This window comes from Tachysurus fulvidraco, chromosome 11, assembly GCF_022655615.1.
Source record: "Tachysurus fulvidraco isolate hzauxx_2018 chromosome 11, HZAU_PFXX_2.0, whole genome shotgun sequence".
Lineage (NCBI taxonomy): Eukaryota > Metazoa > Chordata > Actinopteri > Siluriformes > Bagridae > Tachysurus > Tachysurus fulvidraco.
The window spans coordinates 9,319,615-9,347,584 of NC_062528.1; the positions used below are offsets into that span (position 1 = coordinate 9,319,615).

Consider the following 27,970-nt stretch of genomic DNA (forward strand, 5'->3'; position numbering starts at 1 on the left):
GTATGTACTCATTCATTAATCCTTGCTATGTCACTCATGGAAACTAGGTGTTGGTGAGTAGATATCTGGTTGTGAATATAAATGCAGGAGTATTTCTTTACTAAACCCTATCCACGTATTCGATTTTTCTGATCTAATCGAGAGGCTGTTAATTCATTTGAATGATATGTAGAGCTGCTAAATCATTAACAGTCACTGAAGTAAACCATGACATGGATAGAACACTTTGTGACAGCACCCATGAGAAGAGGCAATTACAGCTTACATCATTAGAATTATATAGAAATGATTTTATTTGTATGCCGGGTTGAACTGCTGTTCTTATTGGTTGCCCTGTAACAAGTTCCAAGTTATAAAATCTATATTTATGTCCATGCAAGATGACAAATGAACTTGATACAATGCAGAAAAGAGAGCTGGTGGCTCTGATGAACCACCATTTGGAGTCCACATGGAGCAGAGGTGTTGATGGTGAACTAATTACAATATTGTCAGTATAAAAAAAAAATTAAAATAAAACAACCTACAGAAGCTTTAAGGTTTGCATTGCACTAGACATATCAGAAGGTTATTTACTTCAAGAATTCAAGTGAATCTACATTCTACCCATTCACGACTATGACCTGCTCTGTACACCGGTCACTTCTAAGAAACATCCTGTGCTCCTCTACAGGCTACAGGACTGTGAGCAGATTCGATAGGACGTAAAAGAAAACAGGAGAATATGTTTCTGGCATTGTTTTTTTTTCCTGCCTGTACTATAAAAGATTTGTGAAGGTAAAGTCTGAGAATAAAATAATAACCACAAAATAATAGCAAAGAAGAACACACTGGAGACAGCATCAGTGCCTGTGCAGATCTAGAACACCAGGAAGTTCTTATTAACACATGTACAGGTGAAAGCAGGCTGCTTTTGCAGTGCTTTCAGTTCAGTTTTTTTAAACTGGCCTTTAGTGCACGCGCACACACGCATACACTCTCAAACACACACATACTCATATATATATACATAAATACAGTTTCATACATACACACATATATACAATATCATTCTCTCTCACTCTCTCTCTCTCACACACACACACACAGCCAGGGAAAGGCTGAGCCAGCTTGGCTGCGTACTGCTTGGCAGAGAGAGTTCACATTAGCATTTCTGCCTCGTATCCATATCCGACTCTGCTCTCCAAAAGGAACGTACTTCATAGAGCGCAGGTCTTTGAATTCTGAGCTGCCGTGCAAAGACACACATGAGGTCTCTTCCTTGAGGGCTGCATAAGAGTCTGAATGGCAGTAGTGGATAAGTATCAAACTGCTAAAAAAAAAACATTACTTGTGCTCTTGGATTGAGTGGCAGGGAATCCCATGACAACTCCTACAACCGCCTTCATTCGGAAACAAACAAAAAACAAAACAATGCACATTCAAATATATACACAATGCAAATGTCAGTTTATATTATATATATATATATATATATATATATATATATATATATATATATATATATATATATATATATATATATATATATATATATAAAATCCAGTATTAATCTAAACATAATGCATGTTTCTATATTATTATTCTATAAATGAAATGAAAAAGTAACTACTCAAGTATCTTGACTGTTATTTTTGATGAACGTCACGACTGATCGTGACCACAGAGAAAACTCTCATCCCTGCACATGACAAGAGTCTGAATATCTTTTTACAGCCTGTTGAGCCAGGCAGCAAGTCAGAGAGAATAGCTCAATGTGGGTTCTAGCACAAGTCTTTTCCATGTCTGTGTCAATAAAGTGCATTTGATTTTAAAAGGAAAAAAAGAAAGAAAAAAAAAGATTAAATGTTACAAATGTCAGGCTGCCGTGCTAAAGACAGCTGAGTAAAACGTGTGCGTGTGTGTGCTAGTCTGACTCACGAAGAGCATCCGATCATAACGTAACACTAACATCCTCCTCTTAAAACCAATAAATAACTGCAACACCATCACAGAATACAATATTTTTAAAAAAAAGTCATTAAAAAAAGACCAGTTCTCAGTGTAAAAAGAGGGAAAAGCTAAAAGAGGTGTTCTGAGGAGAACTGCTGAAACGAACAGGAAACGGCTGGCTGAGTCCGGAGCCTCGATCTTCAGAACAGAATGTGTATTGTTGTTGCAGTTTATCTTTGGTAGTGATTCGGTGGAAGAGGTCCTATAGGAAAAAATAATACTTGTTCTGTTGGTTCAGGTGATCTCATGAAAAAGAAGAATAAAAAAAGGAAAAGTGCTCTGTCTGCTACGAAGTTGGAGAAGTAGGAGTGAGGGGATCCTCCAGTCTGAGTGAGCTGGAAGGAGGATGGTCCCTGTGGCCAGTGATGTGTGTGTGTTCTATTCATACAATGTGACAGTGCAGTAACACAGCGCAGAGATTCTCCGATCCACGCTCGCCTTATCTGTTTACAAAAACACAGAAAAGACACACTATCAGCAGGGAGAAGACTGTAACAGAGAGAACTTCTATGAGTTTTATGTAGCACCATGATCCTGGAGAAACGTTGTCTCATTTCACTGTGTACTGCAACAGCTATATATGGTTGAAATGACAATAAAAGCGTCTTGACTTGACTTTAGACAGTGTTTGAGTTCCTCCTATAGAAACAGGCTCTCAGAGTTTTGTAACCAGAGACTCCTTTAACTGTCCAATACAGTTCTCAAACCCCTCAGGACAGATTTATTTTAGAAACATAGATCTTTTAATTCTGTAACTTGCTCCAGCAGAGCACATCAAGTCAAAACATCATTCAATTCAAAAGTAACCAGTCAAACAGGCTAATAGCTATAAGAACCTAGAAATAAGTAAAATTTTGATAACATCAGGTTGTGATATCAGGACTAAATGTGACTGGATTACCAAAAGTCTGTTAAACATGGCCAAGGAGTCAAAGACCCTACTTTCATACGTAAGGCTTAGGGTGTGTGCCGTGATACTCACACTTGGTGACGTTCTCTACATCTGCCGGATCATGAAGGATCTTAGTGAGGCCTTCCAACAGCATAGCAGCTTTGTTATAGCGGTACGCAATGTCCTCTGTCTGCTGGAACATTTCGTCCAGCGCTGCCGACTGGACCTGTCCCATACACAAAGCCTGTGTCAATCCTTTACACAGAGACAAGACACATGTACAAGTGCATGCTATTGTTGGTCTTGCTCACCATCTCTACAGCATGGTTGTATATGAGCTTCTCAGCAGTCACACTGTTGATCTCGTCCACAAAGCGCTGCTTGTCTGAGAAGAAGTGGTTCAGTTTGTCCGTGAGCTGGCGGCACAGGGAGATGCAGCTCTTATAGCGCTCGTTCAGGCTTTTAACCACTGCAGAACACAGGAGTAGAGATTAAGGACATTTATCTGTTTTAATGAGCCAGTTTTTGTGTGTCTTAATGGTAAATGACATTTGTAATAAATTTTGTCAAATGGCAGAGCATATTGACACTACACTATTCTGGAATAGGGCAGAGGTTCCCAAGCAACAAGCCACAAATCGGTGTTGGGTTGTAACAGTGAGCCACTGAGGGCTTTAAGTTTCCCTCAGAGGGGCAAAGACTGAGAAACATATCACAACTGAATATGAAGGAAAAACTATTAGGAAAGGAGCTTTCTGAACAAACGACAACATGTCCTTACTGTGTGATATCTCTGTCCTTGTGAGGACATTTGGCACACACACACACACACACCTGCTCACCTTGTTTGACGGCAGTGGAGGGGTTCAGCTTGGCAGATTTGATCTGAGCTTTGGCCAGGTGCAGAGAGGACGCGAGCAGCTGAGCAGCCTTCATGTACAACACCAGCTGCTCTACTTGCCTACAGTGGGTGATATGATTGGGGTATAAATGAGTGATGGGTAGTTTCTGGTAACTCTGTATGCAAATTAACACTTGTATGTTAGTAGAATACATTTGATACCATTTGTGTGTGTGTGTGTGTGTGTGTGTGTGTGTGTGTATGTGTGCGTGTGTGTGTGTGTTTTACCCCCACTCCTTGCTGAGCTGGCTAATCTGGTCCACCACCACACTCTCCTGTGGAGGATAAAGCGAGGCTGCAGAAATGCCAAGGTCTGCTCCTCCCGCTCTCACAGCAGCCATCTCCAACACACAGTCCGTAAAGGACAGCATCATCCGTAGATACATTAGTGTGTCTGTGTGTTCTCTCTGCCATAACACACACACACACGTCAGTGTACCTTTTTAAGGTCAGCCTGTATGCACTATTCTCTGTGCCTTCCTCTGTTTTAATATATTAAATATTTATATATTGTGATCGACATAACAGACTAGAATAAGTAACGATGAGCTCTTTTAAAACAGGGATACTCATATCTCGTACCACATCTGCACAGAGCCTAACATTTTCCCTACATGATCAGTTAATTATCAGGTCCATTATGAAACGGATCATGTTTGTTATTAAGAAAAGAATGAAACTCTTAAATACAGATGGTCCTCAGGGATGTAGCTGAGAGTTCAGCTTTACAGTGAATTTTCCCTTCCTTGCATTAGTGTTAACCAAAAGGTAGCCTCTTACCTCCATCAGCGTCTCCTCTGGGAGCTCAGGGGCCTCAAAAGTGATAAACCCATCAAGGCTGGGTGGAGAGGTGCCGTAGGGGACATAGCGTAGGCTGCTAGGGGCTGCTTCCGCCCCAGGGGGAGAACTACCCATGGCCATAGCAGGAGGAGAGCCCACGCATACCTTTCCACTGGTGGAGTACACAGAGCCTGCTGAACTGTTGGACCCCACTGTGGAAAGACACACATACACAACAATACATTAACGATTGCACCTACATGAACAATAAATCTAAATGAATGGGCTGGTGGTATTAGTGCCTTCACCAAGATTATACCACAAACCCAGCTGCCTTACCTCACGACTACTAATTTAGTAGTTCTATCCCTTGAGGACTACCATCAGTGCCAAACAAATATGGCCCAATTAAGCATTTGGATAAGTGAAATATGATTATGGTGTATGAAATGTTTGTTTGTAAATGTATGTAGAATCTGAGCAGACAGATAGCACACATGCATTGATGTCCAGTACCAAACTTAGCACTATTGCTGATGCTGCTGGTGGTGACCTGGTCAGCAGAAGCGAGGTAATGCTCTCACCTGATATGGTGCGAGGGCGTGTGCTCAGGTGACTGCAAGCGGGAGGGGTGCTGCTGTTGGGGGGCGAGCCTACTGTGAACACTACAGTACGAGGACTCGAACCCCCCACTGCCAAACCACATGACCCTGCAGGGGCTGAGGGTAGCACACACACACACACACACACATACACACACACATACACACACACATACACACACACACATACACACACATACACACACATACACACACATACACACACACACATACATACAAACACACACATACATACAAACACACACACACACACACACACACACACACACACACACACACACAAATCACAGGGGTCACTCACAAACTCAGGGCAAGACCCAGGGCAGCATGACACATGCCAAAAGCCAGTCAAAGAGTCCCATGCAGAGCACAAGCTGAGATATGGAAACATACTAAATGAGATTTAGGACAATGCAAAGCTACGTATAAAACAAGCTCTGAGATTCCATGCCATGCCTTATCTAATAATATCTAACATAGCTGGGGAATTTGTAAAAGCAACACATCATATCCTCATGAAGCAGTTGGTTTTCTAGACATTTTTAAAGGCAAAAAAGATTTTAAGATGTGTTGTAGAACTGTGTTGTACCAATCAGCAAAAACCAGACATTGTAACTCTTGACCCTGCTGCTTAAAGACCAAAAAATATTGGACATTGGCCTTAATAACATAAACATGAACACATTTGCTATCATTCATTTGTTTAAGTAATTCAATGTTGAAATGTTTCTAATGCTTAATGATGGTTTTGCTGTCAGATTCTCCTTAAAACCTGATCTGCAAACTTTATTTACTACATTTTGTTTTATCACACCGTCTCCCAACTTTTTTTTAGAAGCTGGAAATACAAGGCATCAGTGTAGGCAGAGCTTGAATGGCCAACTATTCTAACAGCAATGCTTACTTGCTTTACAAGCACAATAAATACACGGTATAATGTATTGTCGGTGTCAAGTTACCGGTGTCCATGGGTCTCTCTGTGTTGAGGCTGTCTGTACTGCCTTGATATGGCTGTCCTCCCAGAGCGATTCTTACAGGCTGCTCTGACAAACGCCCTGTACTCACAGACCTGAGGAAAAGCATACATACTGTGTCATATATACATATTCTGTACGGTGCAGGACTAAATGCCCTGTAGGATAGCAGTGCCTGGTGTAAAAGGAAAGGCATAACTGAAATGATGTGACATGCTACAGAACGCGGCAGTGATTCTGATGAACAGGCTGACCGCAAACCTATTTTCTTCTATTCAGACATGTTTAATGAAGGGGACTGGATCCGTAATGTCTCTTTTGTCTGACTGCCTGCTCTTAGAGTGAGCATTACCTAAGTTGTTCATCACATCAGTGCTGCTCTCTGCATCAACATTTTTGCCACACCTGGCTTTTCTATTTTAGTCTCCACCTTTCTATGGATGTGGTGTATAATGAACGACCAAATAGCAAATGTAGGAATCATATAAATGGTTAACCCAACAGAAAATGCAAGCACAGTATAATACTTCACCTGGAGGATCCAGAAAATCATCCTTTAGACAATTAGAAAATTGTGGGGTTGTTTTTTTGTACCTGCCAAAAGTTGTTTTGGAACTTTCTGAAGCTGAGTGTCTCCCGCTGGGGTACGGTGACCAGTGAAGGGGGCAAATCTCCCGGGCATCAGTAGACATCTTACTGGAATTGGGGCTGTCCACTATGCCCTGTTGAGAAGCCAGGGCCATGAGGTTGCATGAGGCCTGAGTTTTAGGGATTTTAAATGGAGCAGTTGTCTGTAAAACAAGGATGGGTAACAGGATGAGTCTAGTAATATGTACAAACCTACTCTATTTGTTAAGTTTTCATCAAGATTACCTTAGTTGGTGAGCCAATGATAGTGGGGAGGGGGGATTTCTGTAGCCAATCAGATGTGCGGGGGGAGGAACCAAGATGCTTGGTGGGAGACGTCCCCAGGTTGCCAGGCCGTCCCAGCTGTGGTGAGTGTGTTGGGGCATAGGCTAAGGCAGTAGGCTGAACAGGATCTGAGAGCTGCTTGTGCAGCTTCTGCTTGTTTTGGTAGAAATCCGTCAGGGTGGGTGCACTCTGGAGTCGGGCACCCAGCAGTTGAGACGTGGGCACAGGGGAACCTGTATTAAAAAAAAGGAAAATAATGATAAAAAAATTAAAATGTATATGTGTTTGAAATGTCTGATAATATTCGAGTCATTTAAAGCTATTCTTGCTCGCTGCATGATATGCCCATTAGGTGGCACCACCACCACATATGAAATTTCTACGCTTCAGAAAACTGCCAATGGCACTGCAGTGGAAGAGGTTACGGAGTTCTTTTCACCTTCATTTCAGCATGTAGAGTTCATGTACTGTAAACACTTGACACACCATTGGTTTTGAGAACAGGTGTCTGCTGTAAACCAGAAATACACAGTCCCTGGAAAAGGTCCTGGGTTGCATTTCCACTGTACTAAAAAGGCCATGATTATTATGTACAGCTGCAAGACTCATGTATACTGTTATAATGGATCTGATAACTTTGTGTTGTGAATATAATGTTAAAAACACCATACACTATATGGCCGAAGATGTCACACCCACATGTGGTTATTCCCCAAACTGTTGCCACAAAGTTGGAAGCACACAGTTGTATAGGATGTCTTTGTATGCTGTATTATTACTGACCCAACAAACAGGCCCAAACATGTTCCAGCAAAACAATGTCCCTGTGCACAAAACAAGGTCTAATATGACATGGCTTGCCAATTTTGGAGGGAAAGAACTTGAGTGTCCTGCACATAGACCTGACCTCAACCCCACTGAACACCTTTAGGATGAACTTGAAGGACGAGTGCACCCCAGGGGGACTCACCAAACATCAGTGCCTGACCTCACAGATGCTCCTGACGCTCAATGAACACAAAACCCCACAGCCACACTCCAGTGGAAAGCCTTCCCAGAAAAGTGGAGCTTATTAAAGCAGGGAAGGGGGCTATTCCACAAACAGAGTGACCCAGAATAGAATTCAGAGGAAACAAAGTCTCGTGGTCATTTAATAGGCTTTGGGAGAAAAGAATCCCTCTCTGTCACACAGCATGTCATCCACTTACCACCAGATGAGCTGCGGCTGCGTGCCTCATGACTGTGGGGATGTCCACAACAGCAGTGACCCAGCTGTTCAGGAATAGTAGCCACTGAACAAAGCACAAAGACAGACATGTCAGGACATGCATGCTAAAACAAACAAACTCCTCCTTCTAAAGATTATACAGCTATATAGCTCCCTGTTAACTGCTACAAAAATTGAGAGAGATACAGAGAGAAAGGGAGAGAGAGAGAGAGAGATACAGAGAGAAAGAGAGAGAGAGAAAGAGGTGAAAAAATTTGACGAGATGGGAGGAAAAAATATGGGAAAATACAGAAAAAAGAAAAGGGGAGATAATTGGAGAAAAAGATGGATATTTTTACCCAGTGGAGAAGGTGAATAGGGGCGGGAGCTACCAGTGGAGAGTCTTCGACCCACAGTCTGGGCAGCATCAGCAGGGCTGGGGGAGCCAGAGGCAGTTTTTGGAAATCCCATAGGGCTGGTGTTAGAACGCCTTACTGTACCAGACCTGCAGATATACAGCACATGATCATGATATTGCAATACATTCGTTCATCATACTGTAAATTAGTGGTAGTACAAAAACAACATATATAGACTTTATGCATAGTTTCAATTTTCTAACATTAATATGTATCCTTACCAATCACATGAATCAAAATCCCAAATCAGATATAAAAATTGACAAATTATATTAGAGCACATTTCCATCAATGTTTCATGTGTACCATTACCATCTAAAATTCATGAGTTGGTTACAAATGTCTGCTGTAATTGTAAATGTCGGGCACTAAAAGCAAAGCACAAAAGCATATAGACAACTCAAGTTATTCACTTTCCTCAAACATCTTTCCTTGGCTTTAACTTACCAACTAATACCAAAATCCTTACACTGGCATACAGTGCCTGTTCCTCCCAGAAAGCAATGAAATTATATTGTAATTTGTCCTGCTAAAACTTGTTGGACATTTTGTACAGATATCCCAGTAGCACTGAAAAACAAACATGACTCATGAAATGACAGTGGCATTCATCTCATACACACTGGTATGCAGTTCTCTTTACTGCAACCGGTAGCAGTGTGGTCTAATAAGGAACATGAAGCCACATGCGTGAATCCGCGAGTCTAGGACGGTGAGTTTAATCCTTGTTTGAGATGGAGACAGAAGAACAGAAGTGGGGCAGCAGCTGTAGTCTGGCAGCAAGCACAGACTTGGGGCTGTTGGGTAGGTGGAGCTGGATTAATCTCTAAGCTCCCGCTGGCCAACTGTCTAAACCAAACCAGCCACATCCTGAGACAATCGACCTGCAAACAAAAGCTGCATCTTTCTTTCTCTTCCTCTTTTTAATTGCTATTGACTATTATATCCCAACCCCTCTGCTTCAACACCACCCAGAATTTGTACTTTCTGGTTGGTCGCAAATTCTATACACACACAATTACCACTGCAAAGACAAAGTTGATGAACCCAGGACACCAAGTATTTTAAGCATCAGCCATTCACATGCAAAAAAAAAAAAAGCATACCACCTGACCCATAATTAAAATAACAATCTGTCAGAACATCACACACAGGTAGTGTTTAACCCAAAATCTCATACGTAGTGCAAAGTGTCTCACCTTGGTGAACCATAGAGGGTGGTGCTGGGGCTGCTGGAGAGGTTCTGCTTGATCCGCTGGTAGTTGCGCACCTGAGTGGGCACAGGTATAGGAGTTGTCTCAGTTCGAGGTGACACCACAGGGTTCTGGCCTGTTGAGGGTTGCCTGTATAAAGTAGAAGAAAATTCACATATTCAACCATGGTAGCTGTTTAAACAAAAACCTTCAAAACACAAAACATGTGCATTTATAATAAAAATAAAAATGAAAAGCTAAAACTAACAGAGGTAAAAAAAAAAAAACCTCAGAGATCTTTCCTTCACAGAACACTGGTGGTGAGCTTGTTTATATGCAGTGTATAAACCTTTTCCTGTATAAAGCAGCAGAGGGAAGAGAAACCATGTAAACACATGCATGCCCAGCCTATCAGCAAGCAAGGAGGGGTTTAAGGTCTGGCCATGTGCAAATGAAGGCTGAGCTTGACTGGACCTCCCACTTCCAGTCCCCCAGAGAGAGAAAGAAAGTGCTCATTTGCAGTCTTTTGTTCTCTATAGGGTACAAAATGTCTTTGGACAAAAGTCATGCGGGGGTCACATTGGGTACAATGTGTTATGTAGGAATCATAGTAAGGCAAGGAACAGCTAAAACAGCCATAGTGGTTTTTTTTTTAGAACAGACGGTGGTCATAAAACGAGAAGTAATTCCAACGTTACACATGAGCTGCACAAGATCAGCAAAGACAATCTCTTTGTTTGATTCAAAATCAGTTCATCATGGAACGACACAACATGCAAAAGCGAAATCTGAGGAGGAAAAGGTAGCTCTAACGGATTTACAAAAAACACATAACAGATCTTTTTAAAGGATACTGGAAATGCAAAAAATGTAAAAAAAACAACAACAACAACAACAACAACAACAACAAAAAAACCACACCAGACAGAAGAAGCAGCCTGAGTTTTTCAACAGGATTTCAGTAAATGCCTCATTTATTATGTACATGTTTTTACAGATTACTGTGAACTGACACCTAGTTTTATATGTCTAGTTGCACCTAGTTACCTGCCTGGAGGTAGCACTATGCTGCTTGCTGCTAAGAGCCACACTCTGTAGAATCAACACAAAAATAAAGAACATGTGGTGCTACGGAGTGCACATCATGAGTACAATGTGTTGGACTGCAGCTCAGAACTCCAGGAAAAGTCAGCAGCTCTCCTGGAGGAGCTGGCACACTTCCAAAGTATTGCATGAGACTTCGCACACAAGTGTTGAGAAACACTGCATGGCCTGCTGCTCAGCCAGCTCACCCACAAGTACATACACAAAGAGTGTCTCATACTGCACTCAAAAGACTGAGGAGGGGGACAAACAAAACAGTGCATGTGTGTGTGTTTGTCAAAGAACAACAACATGGCTAAAAGGGTTTAATTTCAGTAGATATACAGGCTCTCAGATATACTGCACATAAAGATCTTTCCCTTTGGCATTTATGTATATACAAGTATACAACACATCTGTTTTTGTAACAAGGTAGTGTTGCTTATCACGTTTCACTTTTTGATTACTGATCACAAGTCAGAAGAAAAATATGCCATTCTCCACCAATTCTGTCATCTTTACAGAATATGTACAATATGGTTGTCTGCGAAAACCCTGTAAGATGTCACTGTGGCTGAATTGTAAACAAGCAATTGTTCAATTACAATGAACTGGGTTTTAAACAGATTTCTTCTGGCAAAAATGTGACTTTTCTAACCTTTCCTTGGTTTTTAAATAGTTACATGCCGTAAGTCAGTTCATAATCAAATACCGGCTGACAAATCATCTGTGATGCTCAGAAGAGATGAGTGCTTACAAAATGTGTACAGATGACAGCGGACAATGTTTTGAATATTTCATATTAATTAATAGGAACATGAATTCGTTACTTCAACTGACCGAATTAGTTTGCAATTACTTTCCCTTTGGTGTCGAGTGATGAGTCAATGAGGAAGCTCTGATGAATCACTGAGAGTGATTTTTACCTCAGGTAAGGAGACAGATACTTATGTAACTTAATGTGGCAGTTGGTGTTTATGTTGTTTTTTCATAAATACATGTCTTTCAGTGGAACTGAAATGAAGCCAAGTTTCTGCCTTTTCACTTTTTGGGGTAAGCAGGCTTGATCAGCGTCTTATGCAGTGTCTTGTCTGTCAAAAAGAAAGCTGTAACTTGCATTAAGGTGTTTTCCTCACTATTAAATATCCCATAGTCAATTTTAGTGGTCTTTTAACAAAGTGGAAGCAATCGGGAAGAACAACAACTGCAGGCCACGTAAAATCCCAGAGTGAGGTCAGCGCATGCTGAGACACATAGTGCACAGAAGTCAGCAAACTTCTGCAGAGTCAATAGCTACAAACCTCCAAACTTTTTTGTGGCCTTGAGAATTAGCTCAAGAACAGTTCGTAGAGAGCTTCATGGAATGGGTTTCCATGGCCGAGAAGCTGCCACTAAGCCTTGCTCCCATGGACTCTTCTCTGGAGTGACAAAAACTACTCTTTTTTTCCTGGCAATCTGATGGACGAGTCTGGGTTTAGTGGTTGCCAGGAGAACGATACTTGCCTGACTGCATTGTGCTAAGTGTAAAGTTTGGTGGAGAAGACTATGGTTTGAAGTGTTTTTTTAAGGAGTTCCAATGAAAGAACTCTTAATGCTTCAGCATACCATGACATTTTGGACAAGTTCATGCTCCCAACTTTGTGGGAATAGTTTGGGGATGACCTCTCCCTGTTCCAACATGACTGCACACCAGTGCACAAATCGAGGTCCATAAAGACATGGATGACCGAGTTTGGTGTGAAGGAACTTGACTGGCCTGCTCAGAGTCCTGACCTCAACCTGAGAGAAAACCTTTGGGATGAATTAGAGTAAAGACTGCAAGCCAGGCATGTGAGCATGTACAACATCATTGCCTGACCTCACAGGTGCGCTTCTAGAGTAATTGGTTCAAAAATTCAATTAACCACACTCCTAAATCTTGTGAAAAGCCTTCAACAGAAGAGTTGAAACTGTCAAAGCTGCAAAGTATGGGCCAACATTATATTACACCCTAGAAATTAAGAATGGGATGTAATCAAATTTCATGTGCATGTAAAGGCAGACGTCCCAAAACTCTTGGCAATATAGTGCATTTTGTTATAATACAAAAACAATATATTATATTCAATAACTACAATACAGTCTTTGTCATAAGAGTGACAAATTATTAATTTCTATTTTTCCATATTTAGAACCGTTAAAATTACTGTCACTTATGACTAAATGATTTTCATTCTGCCAACATTCACAATAGGCTATGCTGTCACCACAAACACTCTCTTTTACAGCCTCGTGATTCACACCCTGGCTGAGCTACGTCAGCTAGCTTCAGTGCAGAAATAGTAGATGCATCACGCTAGGTCATGTTCCCATAATGGAATCTGCTGTCTTTATCACCTTCATGAGGAACTGAAGACTGAATATATATGCATTGAGAAGACAAGCAGAAGCACATGGAAACCCACATTATCTTGGTGCTCTAAAGTAAATAGAATTAACACATAAATAACACAAACCTAATGCACATCCTAATCACTTTAAATTCACTGAGTGATGCTTATTCAGCCATAAATTAATCTTTACTGAATAAACAATACACTGTTGTCACCATTCGTTCCCAGGTTTCCAGACCTTTGTTAGCAAAAAATTTGAGGTGAATTCCCCTGCACTGTATACTGCATGATCCTAGCACACAGGAAAAGACAGTCTGGCAGTTCATATTTTTTGTGTAACTTTTTGTGTGTGTGTGGTGTGTGTGTGTGTGTGCGCGTGTGTGTGTGTGTGTGTGTGTGATTTGTTAATGTCATTGAGATCGCACTCACCCTCCGCACAGCAGAAACTCACTGGATGGTCTACGACCAATGGCCCCCATTGGCAAGTCATCTAAGTACATTGAGACAGAAGTCAGTAATTCCCTGTACACACTAACAGTTGACCACATGTAGTGTGTATTGTAGTAAGTCTTACTCACAGGACTGTTCTCCAGACAGGTGAGGCACCAGCACAAAGTCATCTGTATCACAGGAGGAGTTCTTGCTGCTGGTGCTGCCACCCGACTCTTTAGACAGCTGCAGGTAGTTGGGAGGGCCGAGAGGTGGAGAGGAAAGCACGTCTTCAGGCAGGGTCTGCATGTCCGGCAACGACTACATCAAAGAAAAAGACAGGGAAGTGGAAGGAAAACAATGGATTACCTGGAGTTGAGTCAGCAATAAGGCTGTTAATCTTTTCATACATCATAATATGGTGGCAATCACCTAACAGTGCGGAACATCTGCAGTGGCATGACAGTTTAAATGGGATAAAGTGATTAACTCACCGGAGGTGAGGCATAACGGCAGGAGGGCGAGCTGCCACAAGTGCTCTCCAACACGGAGCTAGGGCATGCAGGCACTGGCACAGGACAAGCTGAGAGAAAGGAGAGAAGGCACCTATTTAGTTATCGGGTCAACAGTTCTCCAGCTCTAAAATATGTTTCTGTGTGATCATTATTCTCACATTTTTTGATGTTTGATGTTTGCTCCAAGAAGGGATGGCTGAAGAATGTGTCTAAAAGAATTAGAAAGAGGAGAGTGCAGTGAGAATCAACAGGCATTTCCAAATCTCCTAAACAAGACCTACACAGTCCTTGTGGAGAGGATTTTGAGTCACCACTTCACTGTAGGGAGCACAATCACAATGACATGGCACAACAAAGAGGACGAAAAGGAGGTTGAGACTGGAGTTGCATTGTTCTCCACTGATTTAAATGTGATGTTAACAATAATGTAACTTTCTACAGAGATCAATTTCATGCTTTAACAAATTCACAACATTCTAAATTTGGGTAAAAGCAAAAGTGCGGTGAAATGTTCTACTTCACCAGTCATGCATCTCTGCCTCTAACAGAAAACATCCTTTAGTAATTGCTCATTTGCTAAACACAGGGTATAGTCTCAGTTACTACAAGGCAGGAAATAAAATGCTTTATGGAATTGCAGCACATGAACCAAAATCAGGTTTGTTGCCTTGGGGCAAAGTTAATGAGCTCCTGAAAAAGTTCCTGGGTTCCATAAAAGCTGGAAATGTGCCATATATTGAAAAATGCACATTTCAATAAAATGAATGATGATAAGCAATGCATTAAATCACAGCCTAATACAGACAATCTGCACGTACCAAAATCCATCCGGTCCTTCTGATTCCTCTGTAGTAAACCCAGCAGTAGTTCAGCAAGGGGGGGAGATGTTTCCCTTGGGATGCTAAAAGCAGGAAGGAAGAGCTCTTAAGTTTTGATGTTAATAGAAGCTGTATTACAGTCTAGCTTTGAATTTTATGAGTTTTATCTCCTCCAGTAACCGTCTTTTGAGTTCTGCTACTGCTTACTTTGGCACCAGTGTCTTATTTTTCTCATAGAACATCCTCAGGTCTTGTGGGCTGTTTGCCTATAGGAACAGAGCAGAAAAAATTATTGTAGTACATACATTGCCAGGCATTTGGCTGAATTACAGCAAATCTGTTCTACCACAATGACTTGATATTAAAATACACCAACACTGTGGTCTTCACAATGATACTATGAAAAAATACTGGGCCCCCGTGTCTTCTTAAAAAGGGAAAAGAACTGGCTGACAAACATCTATCACCAGACTCTGACCTGAAAAGGTGGCTTCCCGACGAGACACTGATAAATAACAGTCCCGATGCTCCACAGGTCTGCTTTGGCATCATAGTTCTGGGACATTATTACTTCTGGAGCCTGAACAGGAGAACATTGGGGAATGTTCAATAAACCAACACAAACAATATGTCAAAGTATCAAGCAGCACTGAGGTGTGTTTAGACCTGATGATGCTCACCATGTACATAGGTGAACCACACAGAGTAGCTGCCATCATATTACTTTGAAGATATCGTGCAAAGCCAAAGTCAGCTGTAGAACACAAAAGGTTGCATTTATTTAAAACACCACTGTCTTCATGTTATGCATTGTACGGACAGAAATCCCTCACATGAATGATGCCCTAGGTCATACATAATCATTTTTTAACAGTCTAGCCATATGTGCACAGTGTAGTAGTGAGTATGTGTGAGACATATCCAATTACCAATTTTAATTCGAATGCCACTGACGCTGGATTTCTTGCGGCTAGTGTAGGACAGGAGAATGTTCTGGGGTTTGAGGTCACGGTGGATGATACCCTTGTTGTTGAGAACACGCATGGCTGCTGCGATCTGCTGGAGGAAGACCCTCAGTGTGTCCTCCCGCAAAGTGCCCTTAGCTGGAACAACAGAAAGGCAATGCTGCTGAGAAAGCAATTCCCCCATCACATACACATCCCCAACCCTTTACTCCGAGGACTGATGAAACACGTGAGAACTACAGCTATAGACCACATACTCTAAAATCTACCCTGCAGCATTTAATGTCCATTAACCTCTAGACTGATAAACATACATTGTGCAGGTACCAAAACAATGCAACAATATTCATTTTGGATCCTGCTATGAGTGTTTATCACAAACAAATGGGTGCAAGGCTCAGACATGCTGCACCATGCCATATGACGTTGTAGCTTTTGCCTGTTACGTAGTGATAAAAACTCCAATCACACACAGTACTGAGGTACAGCTGTTCCTTATCTTGTGCACACACAGTCACACAAACAAATGCTTGGTGGAGGTCACCTGACTGGTCAAAACAAGGCACCGAAAGAGACATCACTGCTAGATGACCTTTAGGACTGACTGCTGAGGTCTTGCTCTGCACATGCATTAGCACTATATACTACAGTACACTACAGGACGGTGCAAAAATCTTTATCAACTGTACCAAAGATGTGAGGGTACATGCAATAATAACTTATAGTGCGTACCTTGTAAATAGTCTGCCAGATCTCCTCCATTACAAAACTGTAACACACAAGATATGCATTCTGATTCTCAGCATGTAAAATAGATAAAGTATTCAAAAATATAGTCACATACATTTGTGAAGAGAGACAAGGGGTTAGAAATACGAGGGGTGGAGAGCAAAGCAAAGCGATCGCCAATTAAACTGATATGAAGCGATGCGGTGTTGCAGCTTCCTTCGCACATGGGCATTTAATCTCCTTATGACCGGAAGAGTGTAACAAGAAGAAAGGATATGGCATTCAGAGTTCTCCATACAGAACAGCATTAGGCACTGCCAAAAGGCTTCGACATGACTGTACTCTTTCAGCCAGGGCCATTGACATAAGATACTCAGATTCCATGCTGATCAGACTGTTCTCAAAAGTCTCTGTTTAATGAGATTGACTTGTCAGCATTACAGAACTGTGTTGGCTAAATAAGGGATAAAACACTTGTGACGTGCTGTTATAAGATGATTATCAGTGCTGGGGTGATGATGGAGTTGACATGTAATCCAGGCCAAAACTGATTGTTTTCCCATAACACGTGTTTTTCCACTGTACCATGCCAATTAAAAAAATGTGATTGCAAATTGCTATTTACTGTTTGTTTTTTCCCCTCTTGAATTTAAGAAGACGATACAAATGCAGTTTGTTATCAAGTTAACAGTACTGGCAGAGAAAAAGTACTGGCAGAGACATACTGACACTCATGACTCAATTGTTATAAATATTATATAGACATGTTTTTTTTATCTGTTTATTATTCTGCTTAGTTTATTTAGTTCTACCTCCATATACATCCCTGGATTATAATTATATATAAAATAATAATAATAAAAAAATTCTGCAGTACTGTCAATGCTGTGCTGTTATAGAATCAGACTTAAGTCTTAATTAATATGGACTTGGTCAGATTGCAACATAAAAGATCCTCAGGCATCCATTACGTTAACCAAACACTCAACTCAGCTGAGTCATCTCTGTGGTCATACACACTCAAGTGGTCACTTATTTTATCAGCAGGACTGAGCTAGTATCAAAGCTGATATTCGTTTTTCAGGATAGACTTCCCTGGAAAGGTATTTTTAGTTTGGTAGACAGTTTGTTTTTCTTGCAACCGTTCCTGTATTGAGTAACACTGGTCACTGGGTCTTGTGATTAGGTTTAACATGAACATTTAGGACTTCATGAAAGAAGACAAAAAGTACAGGAGATATCTGAGGATAATGAACTCACCTCCATTACAAGGAAAACAAAATTTGGTGTTTCCTGGAAGAAAAGAGAAGACATTTTATACCTCAAATTTGCAAATCAGACATCGTTTATCTTTATCCATGTACACATTTATGGTGGATAGAAAGCGAGGTCTCAGACAGGGTATAAATTAAAGCTAGATATAGTGTTACCATAAACACCGTGTCTCTGATCCTACAGGGTTTTGATGATCGCAAGATCTGACGTTTTGCCAAGGGTCAAAATCCATATTATGTTTTATTATATATGAGCAGTCAAGCATGTTTTTAATCTTCCACTCTGAAACCTGGCATTTATTACAGCTAAAAAGGCTGAATGCATGACAAGTCAGATGATTGAGGTTCTTGTTGGGATAAAAAACAGTGGTAGAAAAGCATGTAAGCAATAGAGCAAGCAAATGATATGAATATCATATGATTACCACTCTCTATCTTTCCTACAGTTTTACTTAGAAACTGCATTGATTGTCTGACCTGTTGGTCTATTGTACAAGAAAATGTGACAGGTTTTGTGTTAGGAATATACAGTAAAGTCTGCAGGAACAGCAATCAATGTTCCAGCTGCCATCCTGGCTTTAGTGTCTCCCTAGAAATCTCATTAACTCCCTCTCACAGTCTGAATTTCTCACACACATTTGTATGCTGTAGGTGAACCCGAGACTATTCATTTGGCTCAGTCAAAGAGGGCAACAGAACCTATACAACCCACTATTCATCTCAGCAGCAGAGGAAAAAATATTCTCTGTTAATGACTCTTCAGACAAGCCTGGCATTAAACCAACTGAGATTCACTTTATGCTAGTCTAAACGGTTTGGTCCATCCTCCCCCACTCTTCCTCACACTGATGATGAGGCTGAGTGTCCTTCCTGCTCCAATTCCACTGTGTTTCCAGTAATGGGATGTGCAGGGGGATTAACACTGACCAGGGAAACGTGTGACAGTCAATAACTGACTGTACTTTACACTAGTCAGCGATTATATAAGGAGTTGTTAAGAGCGAGCTGTGGCTGTGGGAAAAAGGGAAGAGCTTGGTAAATATGTGTAATCTGTCCACCAATAGATAGAGGCAGACTGTTGTAAGGATAATGCGAAGCTCCGCAGTTTCCTTTCTGGACTCCTCAGAAAGGACGCCAAGTGCTTTCAGACAGCACACACTCATAAGGGTTGATGTGATAGGACCTGGTGATCAAGTGTGGGTTGGGAAAAATATTAAAAACAAACAGCACTACATCCAAAAACACACAGTCTCTCTATCTCTCTCTCACACACACACACAAACAGAACTGCGTTGATCTCCAGGCATTCCTGCTATTTCAATTGCCAAGAGATTTATGATTTAATTTAGACTTGAAAAATGATGTACATGGGGTACAAGGTTGTAAAGTGTACCTACTACAAGCTTGGAAGCCTTTCAAGACAATATAGTCTTGTTTTATCAATATACACATATGTGGGCTTGCTGAACATCCCGAATGAAAAACCATTGACATTATCATTGGCAGACAGTTGCCCCTTTCAGCCACAAGACCATTAGTGAGGTCAGGCATTAATGTTGGGTGAGGAGGTCTTGGGTGCAATCAGTTCGTCCTAAAGGTGTTCAGTGGGGTTGGAGTCAGAGCTCCGTGTAGGACACCTTGCCCTTGGTCACCTGGTTCATGTGTTTTCTCTGATCCGATAGCTATCTGATTTGTTAAAACTGTTCCATTTACATTAGGCCACATAAACGCGTCCTTGCGAATCGGATATCAATCCGATCTTTCTACTCCTGCCCAATATGTAAATATATTTTACCTCATTTCCGGAGTAATTGAAATGGAACACGTTTTGGTGTATGCGGTTGCTACAAAAAACAGCAATTACTGTTTGCTGCATATTTGTGTATACTCGCGAGTCACCTTCTTTACATACTTCTGTTTGGGAGGAGTTTAGTGCTGATGTATGTGGAATGTGGAACATTTACCAATAACAGAACCAAGTGTTGCATTTTTCTTACACAGCTGCAGTCATTTTTTACTTTAATGTTGCAAAGCATTTGTGAGAAACACTCATACCTAAACATTAATTCTTAAATGTTCACATACCCATATACTGTACACATCAGACCCTGTGCTTTCAACTCTCCTTCACGCATGGAGCCAATAAACACACACACACACACACACACACACACACACACACACACACACACACACACACACACACACACACACACACACACACACACAGCCTACACTGGGAATCTCAGCAAGAAGATTCATTGAAGGAAGCATGATGGACAAAAACAAGGGCCTGTGATATCAACCTGTAGTTAAATTATAATGGCACAACATGATGAACACTGTGTTAAGCTATGTGACTTGGTAACATTCCTGAAAAGCACAAGCCTGAGCCCCCACTGCTCCTCGTTTTTCACAGTGTGTTTGTTCACACAAACCCCTCCCTTTGCTTTCCAAGAACTGGAGAGAAAACCATGTAGCAAACCCTTATATACGGGACACTGTGTTCCACAACAGGAAGTTCAGGTTCTGCTTTGATGAGTCGATAGGAGGACCGTGACTCTTCGAATTTACAGTAAACAAACTTTGAACCTCTTTCTTGCTCTCTATTCTAATCCGTTGACCCCTCCCTGTTTATTATCCCACGTGTCTTAAGTTCATTTTAATCACACAGTGTGCTTGAGAGGTACATGTTCCATCTACACATTATGGGTTTCAGTTACAAAAATATATCTGAACATTTTAACTGCTCTATTAGAGGAATATGTAGGCTTAATATAGGCAGACAGCTCCCTGTTCCTGTTATTACAGAGCATCGAGCCCCCCTCCACCACACGGAGCTTTGATTGGAGCTATACAGCTCTTACTACAGGGATATAATTAAGTCTGCTCTGCTCAGACAACCCCATTCAGAAAAAAATACAGCAGAGAACAGTACCATTAGCTCTTAAACTTTAAACCTATGCAATAGGTATAAGGATACTGTATGTTTTTTAACAGCAAGTTATTCACAATGACTTCTTGCTGACAATTATTCAAGCTTCTTATTCATGTTGCTTTATAACAGAAACAAGAGCTCTGGAGCTGGCTTGGTGTTCGCACTTGAATATAAACTCACAAGTGGTTTAATTTAAATGCAAAATAAGTGATTTCATTTAAGCCAAAATAAGACCGAGTCACTAAATACATTGCTTCCAATAAAGTGTCTATGGCAAGAGAAAGAAAGTTAATCCTGATCTCTCAATGAGATGAACAAAGCTGTAGCTGAGAACAGACACCGAAATAGAGCTCTTAGAAAGCACAGGAATTTGTGGGTGATTCCTTTGTCCTCAATATTACACAGTGATGGTGACATGACAAACGGCTAAGTATGGTGACCCATACACAGAATTTGTTCTCTGCGTTTAACCCATCCAAAGTATACACACACAGCAGTGAACACACACACACACACACACCCACACCGTAAACACACACCCGGAGCAGTGGGCAGCCATTTATGCTGCGGCGCCCAGGGAGCAGTTGGGGGGGTTCAGTGCCTTGCTCAAGGGCAACTCAGTCGTGGCCGGCCCGAGACTTGAACCCACAACCTTAGGGTTAGGAGTCAGACTCTCTAACCAATTTCCCAATTTTTTGATACACATTTGACTTTGTGTATCAAATATTAAAACTTAACACCACACAAAATGCAGGTTTTAATAAATTAAGGCTCATATTAGTTCTGCTGGGACATACAATATATTTGCAGTATGTGTTATACTGTTAGTTGGAATTTTCCACTAAACAATTACATTCAATAAACTATCAAAGCTCATTATTTACACATACTAACCAACACTGCTGTTTTAATAGTGTCCATCAGTTGACCAAGCATGTGTATTTATAGCTCCCGGTCAAATATCACAGCACGTGGTATCCTGACAAGCAACTAATGAGCCGCTGCATGCTGTTGCAGGCCCCAACTTCTCCTTTCCAACGTGGAGGAAAAGTATTAAAACCAGTCAGCTGGCACGACAATAACAGGTCAGAGCCATGTTATTTTTCACTCCAATCAAATTACGCCCCAAAATCTTTTTGGAATGCAGGAAAATATATATTCAACTTTCTGCTAATACAGAGTACAACACAAAGACTCAATTTCCATCAGGTGATGGAATCTGAGATATGATGGAGGCATACAAGACAGAGTAACTGATGCTTAAAGTTAAAGGATGAAAAGCATAGCTTAAGGGCCACAGTCAGCACTGCTGTTCCCAGAGTGGGAGTGTTATATAAGGACGTTACACTGTATGTGGGATGAGCTGGGAACAGCTCTCTTCTCCCAAGCATGTGGAAATCTGGGGCTATTTTCTCCTCAAAGCCAGAAGACATCATGCTACTGAATCCAGATGAGTCCAATTAAACCAACAGCGCTGGCTTTTATACCCCAGGCAGCTTCACAGCATCCACATTAATTCATCTTTCAAATCTTTACCAGACATAGGAACAGTTTCTACCCTCAGGCAATCCATCTGATGAACACAACATTCACGGAACACACACTATTCTTACACACTATTTACTTAAAACACATACTTAACACATATTTAAATTGCTCAGTTCACACTTGTACATTTGTACATACAATTTGTCTATATTGTACATGTCATTCTGTTACACTGTGGAGCTTCTGTCACTAAAACAAATTCCTAGCATGTGAAAACATACCTGGCAATAAAGCTCTTCTGATTCTGATTCTGATTCTGATTTCAGCTAAGGATTAGAGCCAGTGGGGTGACATATCTATCCTCCACCGTACCACAAAACACTAAACATGTCTTCCCTACTTGCTGAATGTAGAATATTTCTTTCAGAATAGTCTTTAATGCATTCCATATCATACAAGCACCTTTGAACAATATTAATATCAGCAACATGCAGAGGAATGTAGATCAGGATAAACCTGGGCGTATCATTAAGAGGAACCTAATTGATAATAACTAGCCTGGTTGGTCACTATGGAAGAAATAAAACACACCAGGACATGTTGTTATAGACGTATCAACACTGGGGTGGTGAGATATGAGTTATTGCCACTGCTAGTTGGTAATTCTTTAACGGCTGATCCTAGGAGCGCTTTTTTCTCCTTATACCACAGCAATCTGCCAACAGTTACATTTTGACTTTATTACCAAACAGCAGTTCTTATTGTAGCTATTTATAGCACCATTTAATGTTGAATGTTTGCAAGACATGTCAGTTCCTGTTTTAACTTATGTCACAGCACTTTTTAACTGTTGTTCCCAGACAAGAAATCAGGTTTCCTGAAGCCTTTTTTTTAATCTTACTATATTTATTTATAAATATTTCAAGACGCCCAACGACACTCTGGTGGACAAAACATCTTACAGATTTCCTGTAAATTAGCCTAGGTTGTGAGATTTGAGAATCCAGCAGCAGTTTGGTCTAGTTTTTGTTAATGTTGGTGTCCCGTGACTTTCTTATTCAAAGTCCGAATAAAGGGTTAGTTTTGACTTTTTCATTTTTGAATGAACAGCAAAAAAAAATCTAAATGTAAAGTTCTCGTACCTGGACATCATAAAGCGCCACAATGTTCTCATGCTGCAGCTCCTGGAGAGAAGAAATCAGATATCATTTGTAAACAACCCCGACAGCTGAGTTGTCCGAAAACGCTGATAAGGACACTTTGAACGAAAATGAGACTAACAGAACTCACCTTCAAAATTTTAATCTCCTTCCCAAGCAGAATCTGAGACTTGGAGAGGTTCTTTTTGTTAATGCTCTTGATGGCCACCTCCCACTCTGTCTTCTGAGAATGGATTGATATGAAAAAGCGAGACAGCCATTGATTAAACTTCTATGCTTCACAGGAAATGAAAACAAAGACAACAGAATGAAGGCTATGACAAGATAATTTATTTTAAGCCGATGATAGGTCCTTCCTTATAGCTCAATGTTGCCTTTATTCTGATTTGGCACTCTAACCCATGCAGAGGACACTGCATTATCCAAAAGTATGTCCTAAAGGGATTTATTCCACTTACTTTTAACCATTTGCCATACAGTTGCATTTCCTGCAGGTTCAAGTTGCTTCCTGTTTTCACTTGCGTTAGAGCAGCTATAAACAGTCACTCATTCCCAACCTCCTTAAATTAATAAGCCAAAAGTAAACATAGCTTGTTATGTTTCTTAGAAACCGGAAATGTACAACGTCCTGAAAACTTTGGGAGAAAACTTACTGGCACTGACAGTGAGGACTCCTTACATAAATTCCATAAAATTTTCTTACAGAAAACGAAGACACGTTTTTTTTTTATTTTAAAGTACAGTAATACATGTGTTAATTATTAGGCTGATTACTTGCAACAAAACATCTTGTGTGTTAAGCTGTTATAACAGAAACAACAATCTATTTATGCAGTACATGTGCTTTAATATACGTATGATGCGAGTTACATTTAGCACTACAATACTGTCCAAACTGTACTCATAAAAATATCATTAACAACTTATGACCTGGCAGATCTGTGACTTCAACAATGATGCGATATAAAATTAACTCAAAATGGAAAAATTTTTAAACAAAAATTGGCCGAAGCAGAGCATCAGATGAGTGGAAGCCCATGAGAGGACATTAATAGATGTTACTGTGTTCACTGGGTCATTGCCTACATGCAAGAATGACATCAGTAAGATCATTTTAATGAAAGGCTGCTCAGCAAAGAACAGAAGCAAAAAGGCATAGACAGGCCATTTCTATAGAGACTCAGCCTCCTCTGCACAAAAAGCCTTTTTTGGGGTCAAATCAATTACACTTCAGCTAATCTAGCAAAGAGCCCATTTAGTCTTTCCCGAGCTTCAGATTAAACACATCCCTAACATCCACTACAACACCATCTACACATCATACAGACAGGTGTGTGAATTAGACCATTGGTGTGACAGAACAGTCTAAATAATTACTCAGTTAAATGTACAAGGGATTCTTTTAGCCATTTTCTCTCTCATCGCATATAAAAAACCTGAGTCCTGAACTCCTACCAATAAGCGAGCAAACTAAAAAAAGAAATCATGAGGGGGGAAAAAAATGTGCGACGATTAGTCGATGGTCCTGGCCTGGTTCAGGATCAATCAGACATGGCATTTTCATTACAATATATAATATAATATATAATTATATATTATATATTATATAATAATATATAATATAATATATAATATATAATATATTATTATAATAAGCCAATTTCTGTGCACAATTCACCTAATCGTCAGTGTGCTCATGTTGTGGTTATAAACTATTCTCTGTTAGTGGTTTCACAACACAATCCTGACAAAAGAACTGGCACACCTAGTATGTTTTGAATTTTTTTATTCAGGGTACAACTTGCCATGAGCCAAAGAAGTGTCAGGTTTCTGCTTCATCCTTCTTGGCTTAAATCATGGATAGTTTACTTACAAATCCAGCTCACCAAGAACTTAAGTAGTATCCAAGAGCAGTAAATCTCTTCGATTGAGGATTCAGTCCTCAAAATTGCTAGAATCTGTTAGCTGTGGCTGTTGTGGAATTGTGGGGTAAATCCACTGGGAGCACTAATAACTAATAACAGAATCATAAATGCAATTACCCCACTAAAAAGTCAAAGCTTTATCACACTTCTCCTAATCATTACATTACGAGTCATGCTTGTTCAATTAGTTTCTTCTTGTCCTATTCATGACAGCCTGATCAAACACATACCACAATTGCTCACATTCCCGTGTTAAAAACAGACACAGAAACTGAATCATCCTCTGTAGACTACTGCCCTCAAATTGTGCAAAACCTTACAGGTGCAATGGCAACATGCGGAAGAACAAGTTGTGTCCAATTTCCAAGCACAACATATGTAAAGTCAACACATTAGTCATTCTAGTGAACACTATGAGGCTAAAGGTTTATGGAGACCTGACCATAACACTGGTGTACCTGTACATCTACCCTCATCTCATTCCAGATCTCCATCTTTGCTGTTATAATAAACTTATCTGGAATGTTTTTCTATAGATTTTGGAGCGTGACGATGGGAATTAATATTCATTCAGCCACAAGAGCTACGGTCATGCTGAAATGCGATGCTATGTAATGTAAAGACTTAACAATCCTAAACAATTGTGTGCTTCCACCTTTGTGGCAACAATTAGAGGAAGAAAATATTTTTTAAATCTAATTCATTACTAATCAAGGATTGACCTAGATACCGAGTCTCAAACCTGACAAACTTACTCTGATGATATTGATCACACCCACAAATAACCACTAACAGAAATTATTGACTCATCATTATTCACACACACGTCACTAAAATGATGCTGATGTAACATTTGAATAACCATCTAGTGTCATGATATGTCAAGAACTTCACTTCAGAAGTTACTTCAGATTTTTTTCATATCCACAAAATCTAATCACGCATTCCACGCATGCTGTTTTATATAAAGTATTCTTTTGCTGTTTACTGTTAAATCTCAATGGAGCTGTTTGTTTTTATGAATGAACGATGCAGGTGTCTCCCCACTGGCTGGGAAAAAAACACACCGGTTGTGTTTTTATTATACTTATAGCAATCAATAACAGTTGTAGGAAGAAAATAATTCACATTTTCCAGCACTGACCCACATTTGAAAGCCTTAACGAACAGAGAACAGAGATGCAAGAACCTGAGATGTTGGGGGGAATAAATACACGACACTCACCTTTTTATGTCTTCCCTTGAAAACGACCGCGAAGGCTCCGTGTCCTATCAGGTCTTTTCGGCTGTACTCGAAGTCTCCAACCGTCTCCATATTTCTGTCCAGAGTGTGTGGATAATACACAGCAAATGGACCAGGAGGACTGAGGGAGAGTTTTAAACACTAACTGAGCAAAAGCACAGAGCTGAACCTGAACACTGTGTTATTTCTGTCCCACAAATCAGCTCGACTACTTAACATTAATATAGCAAACGTAGCTACAAACAATCAGCTAGCTATATGTGAAATAAATATAAATATATAAATACACGTTCCTTGACAAACAATACTAACCCTTTGTGGTGTATTGAAGCGAGCAGGCGTTAGCTAACAGCAGACTGCAGTAATAATAGATGGGGAGTTGAAGGCTAGTGGCCTAAGCTGTCATTATTCTGACCCAGTTAGCATTGAGCTAACCGCTGCTTTGTGTTCCCTTCGCTAGCCAGTCGACAAACACAGACTTCTACATGGTGTCGGAGGAGGTGGTCTGTGACTCTGGAGCTCAGGGTCAGTGTGAAGCCCATAGCAGGATTCAGACCGTCCAAAGGTCACAATAAAGCGGACAGAATCGTTGTGCGATGTTAAAGATCATTTTTAAAGCTTCAACGCTCGTTAGATTTAAACGTGCAGTAACGTATCAGTGTGACAGAAACAGAATAGATACCGATTACAGTCCGTTACAGAAAAATAACGGGAAAAAATGGTGATGGTCTTTAACGTCTCCACACAACCAGCTGGGTGTTTATTATTCAGCTCGGGTTTTTTTTGTTTGTTTTTTGTTTAGTTTCTTCAGTCCTCACAAGACAGGATTAATTCCGTCCTATATCTTTAACCGAGCGCCTTTCTTTATTCGCTGTAATATAATAAATAAACTAAAAAAGACATTATCGGGCTGTTGCTACTCCTCAGGGTCCCAGCATCACACTGTCCGACTCTTCCTGTGAGCGAGACTTGACGTAACTGCAGAGCGGCTCTACATCATAATAAAGTGTTCATCCGCGAGCCGTGCGCCGACAGGTCGCCATCCGCCACCGACAATAGTGCGCGTCTCCTACTTCTTCTTCTTCTTCATATAATAATAATAATAATAATAATAATAATATTTTTATTATTATTATTA

At 40.5% G+C, this 27,970-nt stretch overlaps 1 protein-coding gene across 3 annotated transcripts; it reads right to left on the minus strand.

Annotated features, from left to right (window-relative positions):
• Positions 1-269: 269 nt before the first annotated feature.
• ulk2 (unc-51 like autophagy activating kinase 2) lies at positions 270-27,800 on the minus strand. 3 transcript variants are annotated; one of them, XM_027175224.2, is made up of 28 exons: positions 27,145-27,800; positions 26,815-26,908; positions 23,795-23,887; positions 23,647-23,688; positions 18,065-18,097; positions 16,808-16,844; positions 16,040-16,213; positions 15,791-15,864; positions 15,589-15,690; positions 15,318-15,376; positions 15,111-15,193; positions 14,451-14,501; positions 14,272-14,360; positions 13,927-14,098; positions 13,778-13,838; positions 9,900-10,043; positions 8,641-8,786; positions 8,283-8,366; positions 7,036-7,307; positions 6,757-6,953; positions 6,148-6,257; positions 5,150-5,284; positions 4,566-4,777; positions 4,014-4,192; positions 3,727-3,845; positions 3,196-3,353; positions 2,975-3,110; positions 270-2,435 (listed from the first exon to the last, which is right to left on the minus strand). In XM_027175224.2, the coding sequence occupies exons 2-28, from the start codon at positions 26,902-26,904 to the stop codon at positions 2,371-2,373; spliced, it is 3,117 nt and encodes a 1,038-aa protein (XP_027031025.2). In that variant the 5' UTR covers positions 26,905-26,908; positions 27,145-27,800; the 3' UTR covers positions 270-2,370. The 3 variants fall into 3 exon arrangements, with proteins under 3 accessions (XP_027031025.2, XP_027031024.2, XP_027031026.2); XM_027175223.2 differs by having other exon boundaries at positions 26,815-26,953; XM_027175225.2 differs by lacking the exon at positions 5,150-5,284 and having other exon boundaries at positions 26,815-26,953.
• Positions 27,801-27,970: the final 170 nt, after the last annotated feature.

Coding starts and splice junctions, on each gene's coding strand:
- ulk2 (XM_027175224.2), bottom strand. CDS start 26,904: ATGGAGACGGTTGGAGACTTCGAGTACAGCCGAAAAGACCTGATAGGA. Junction 18,098..23,646: donor TGGCGCTTTATGATGTCCAG/GTACGAGAACTT, acceptor CTTTTCTTCCAG/GAAACACCAAATTTTGTTTT. Junction 10,044..13,777: donor GAGTTTCTGCTGTGCGGAGG/GTGAGTGCGATC, acceptor TACTTTATACAG/GCAACCCTCAACAGGCCAGA.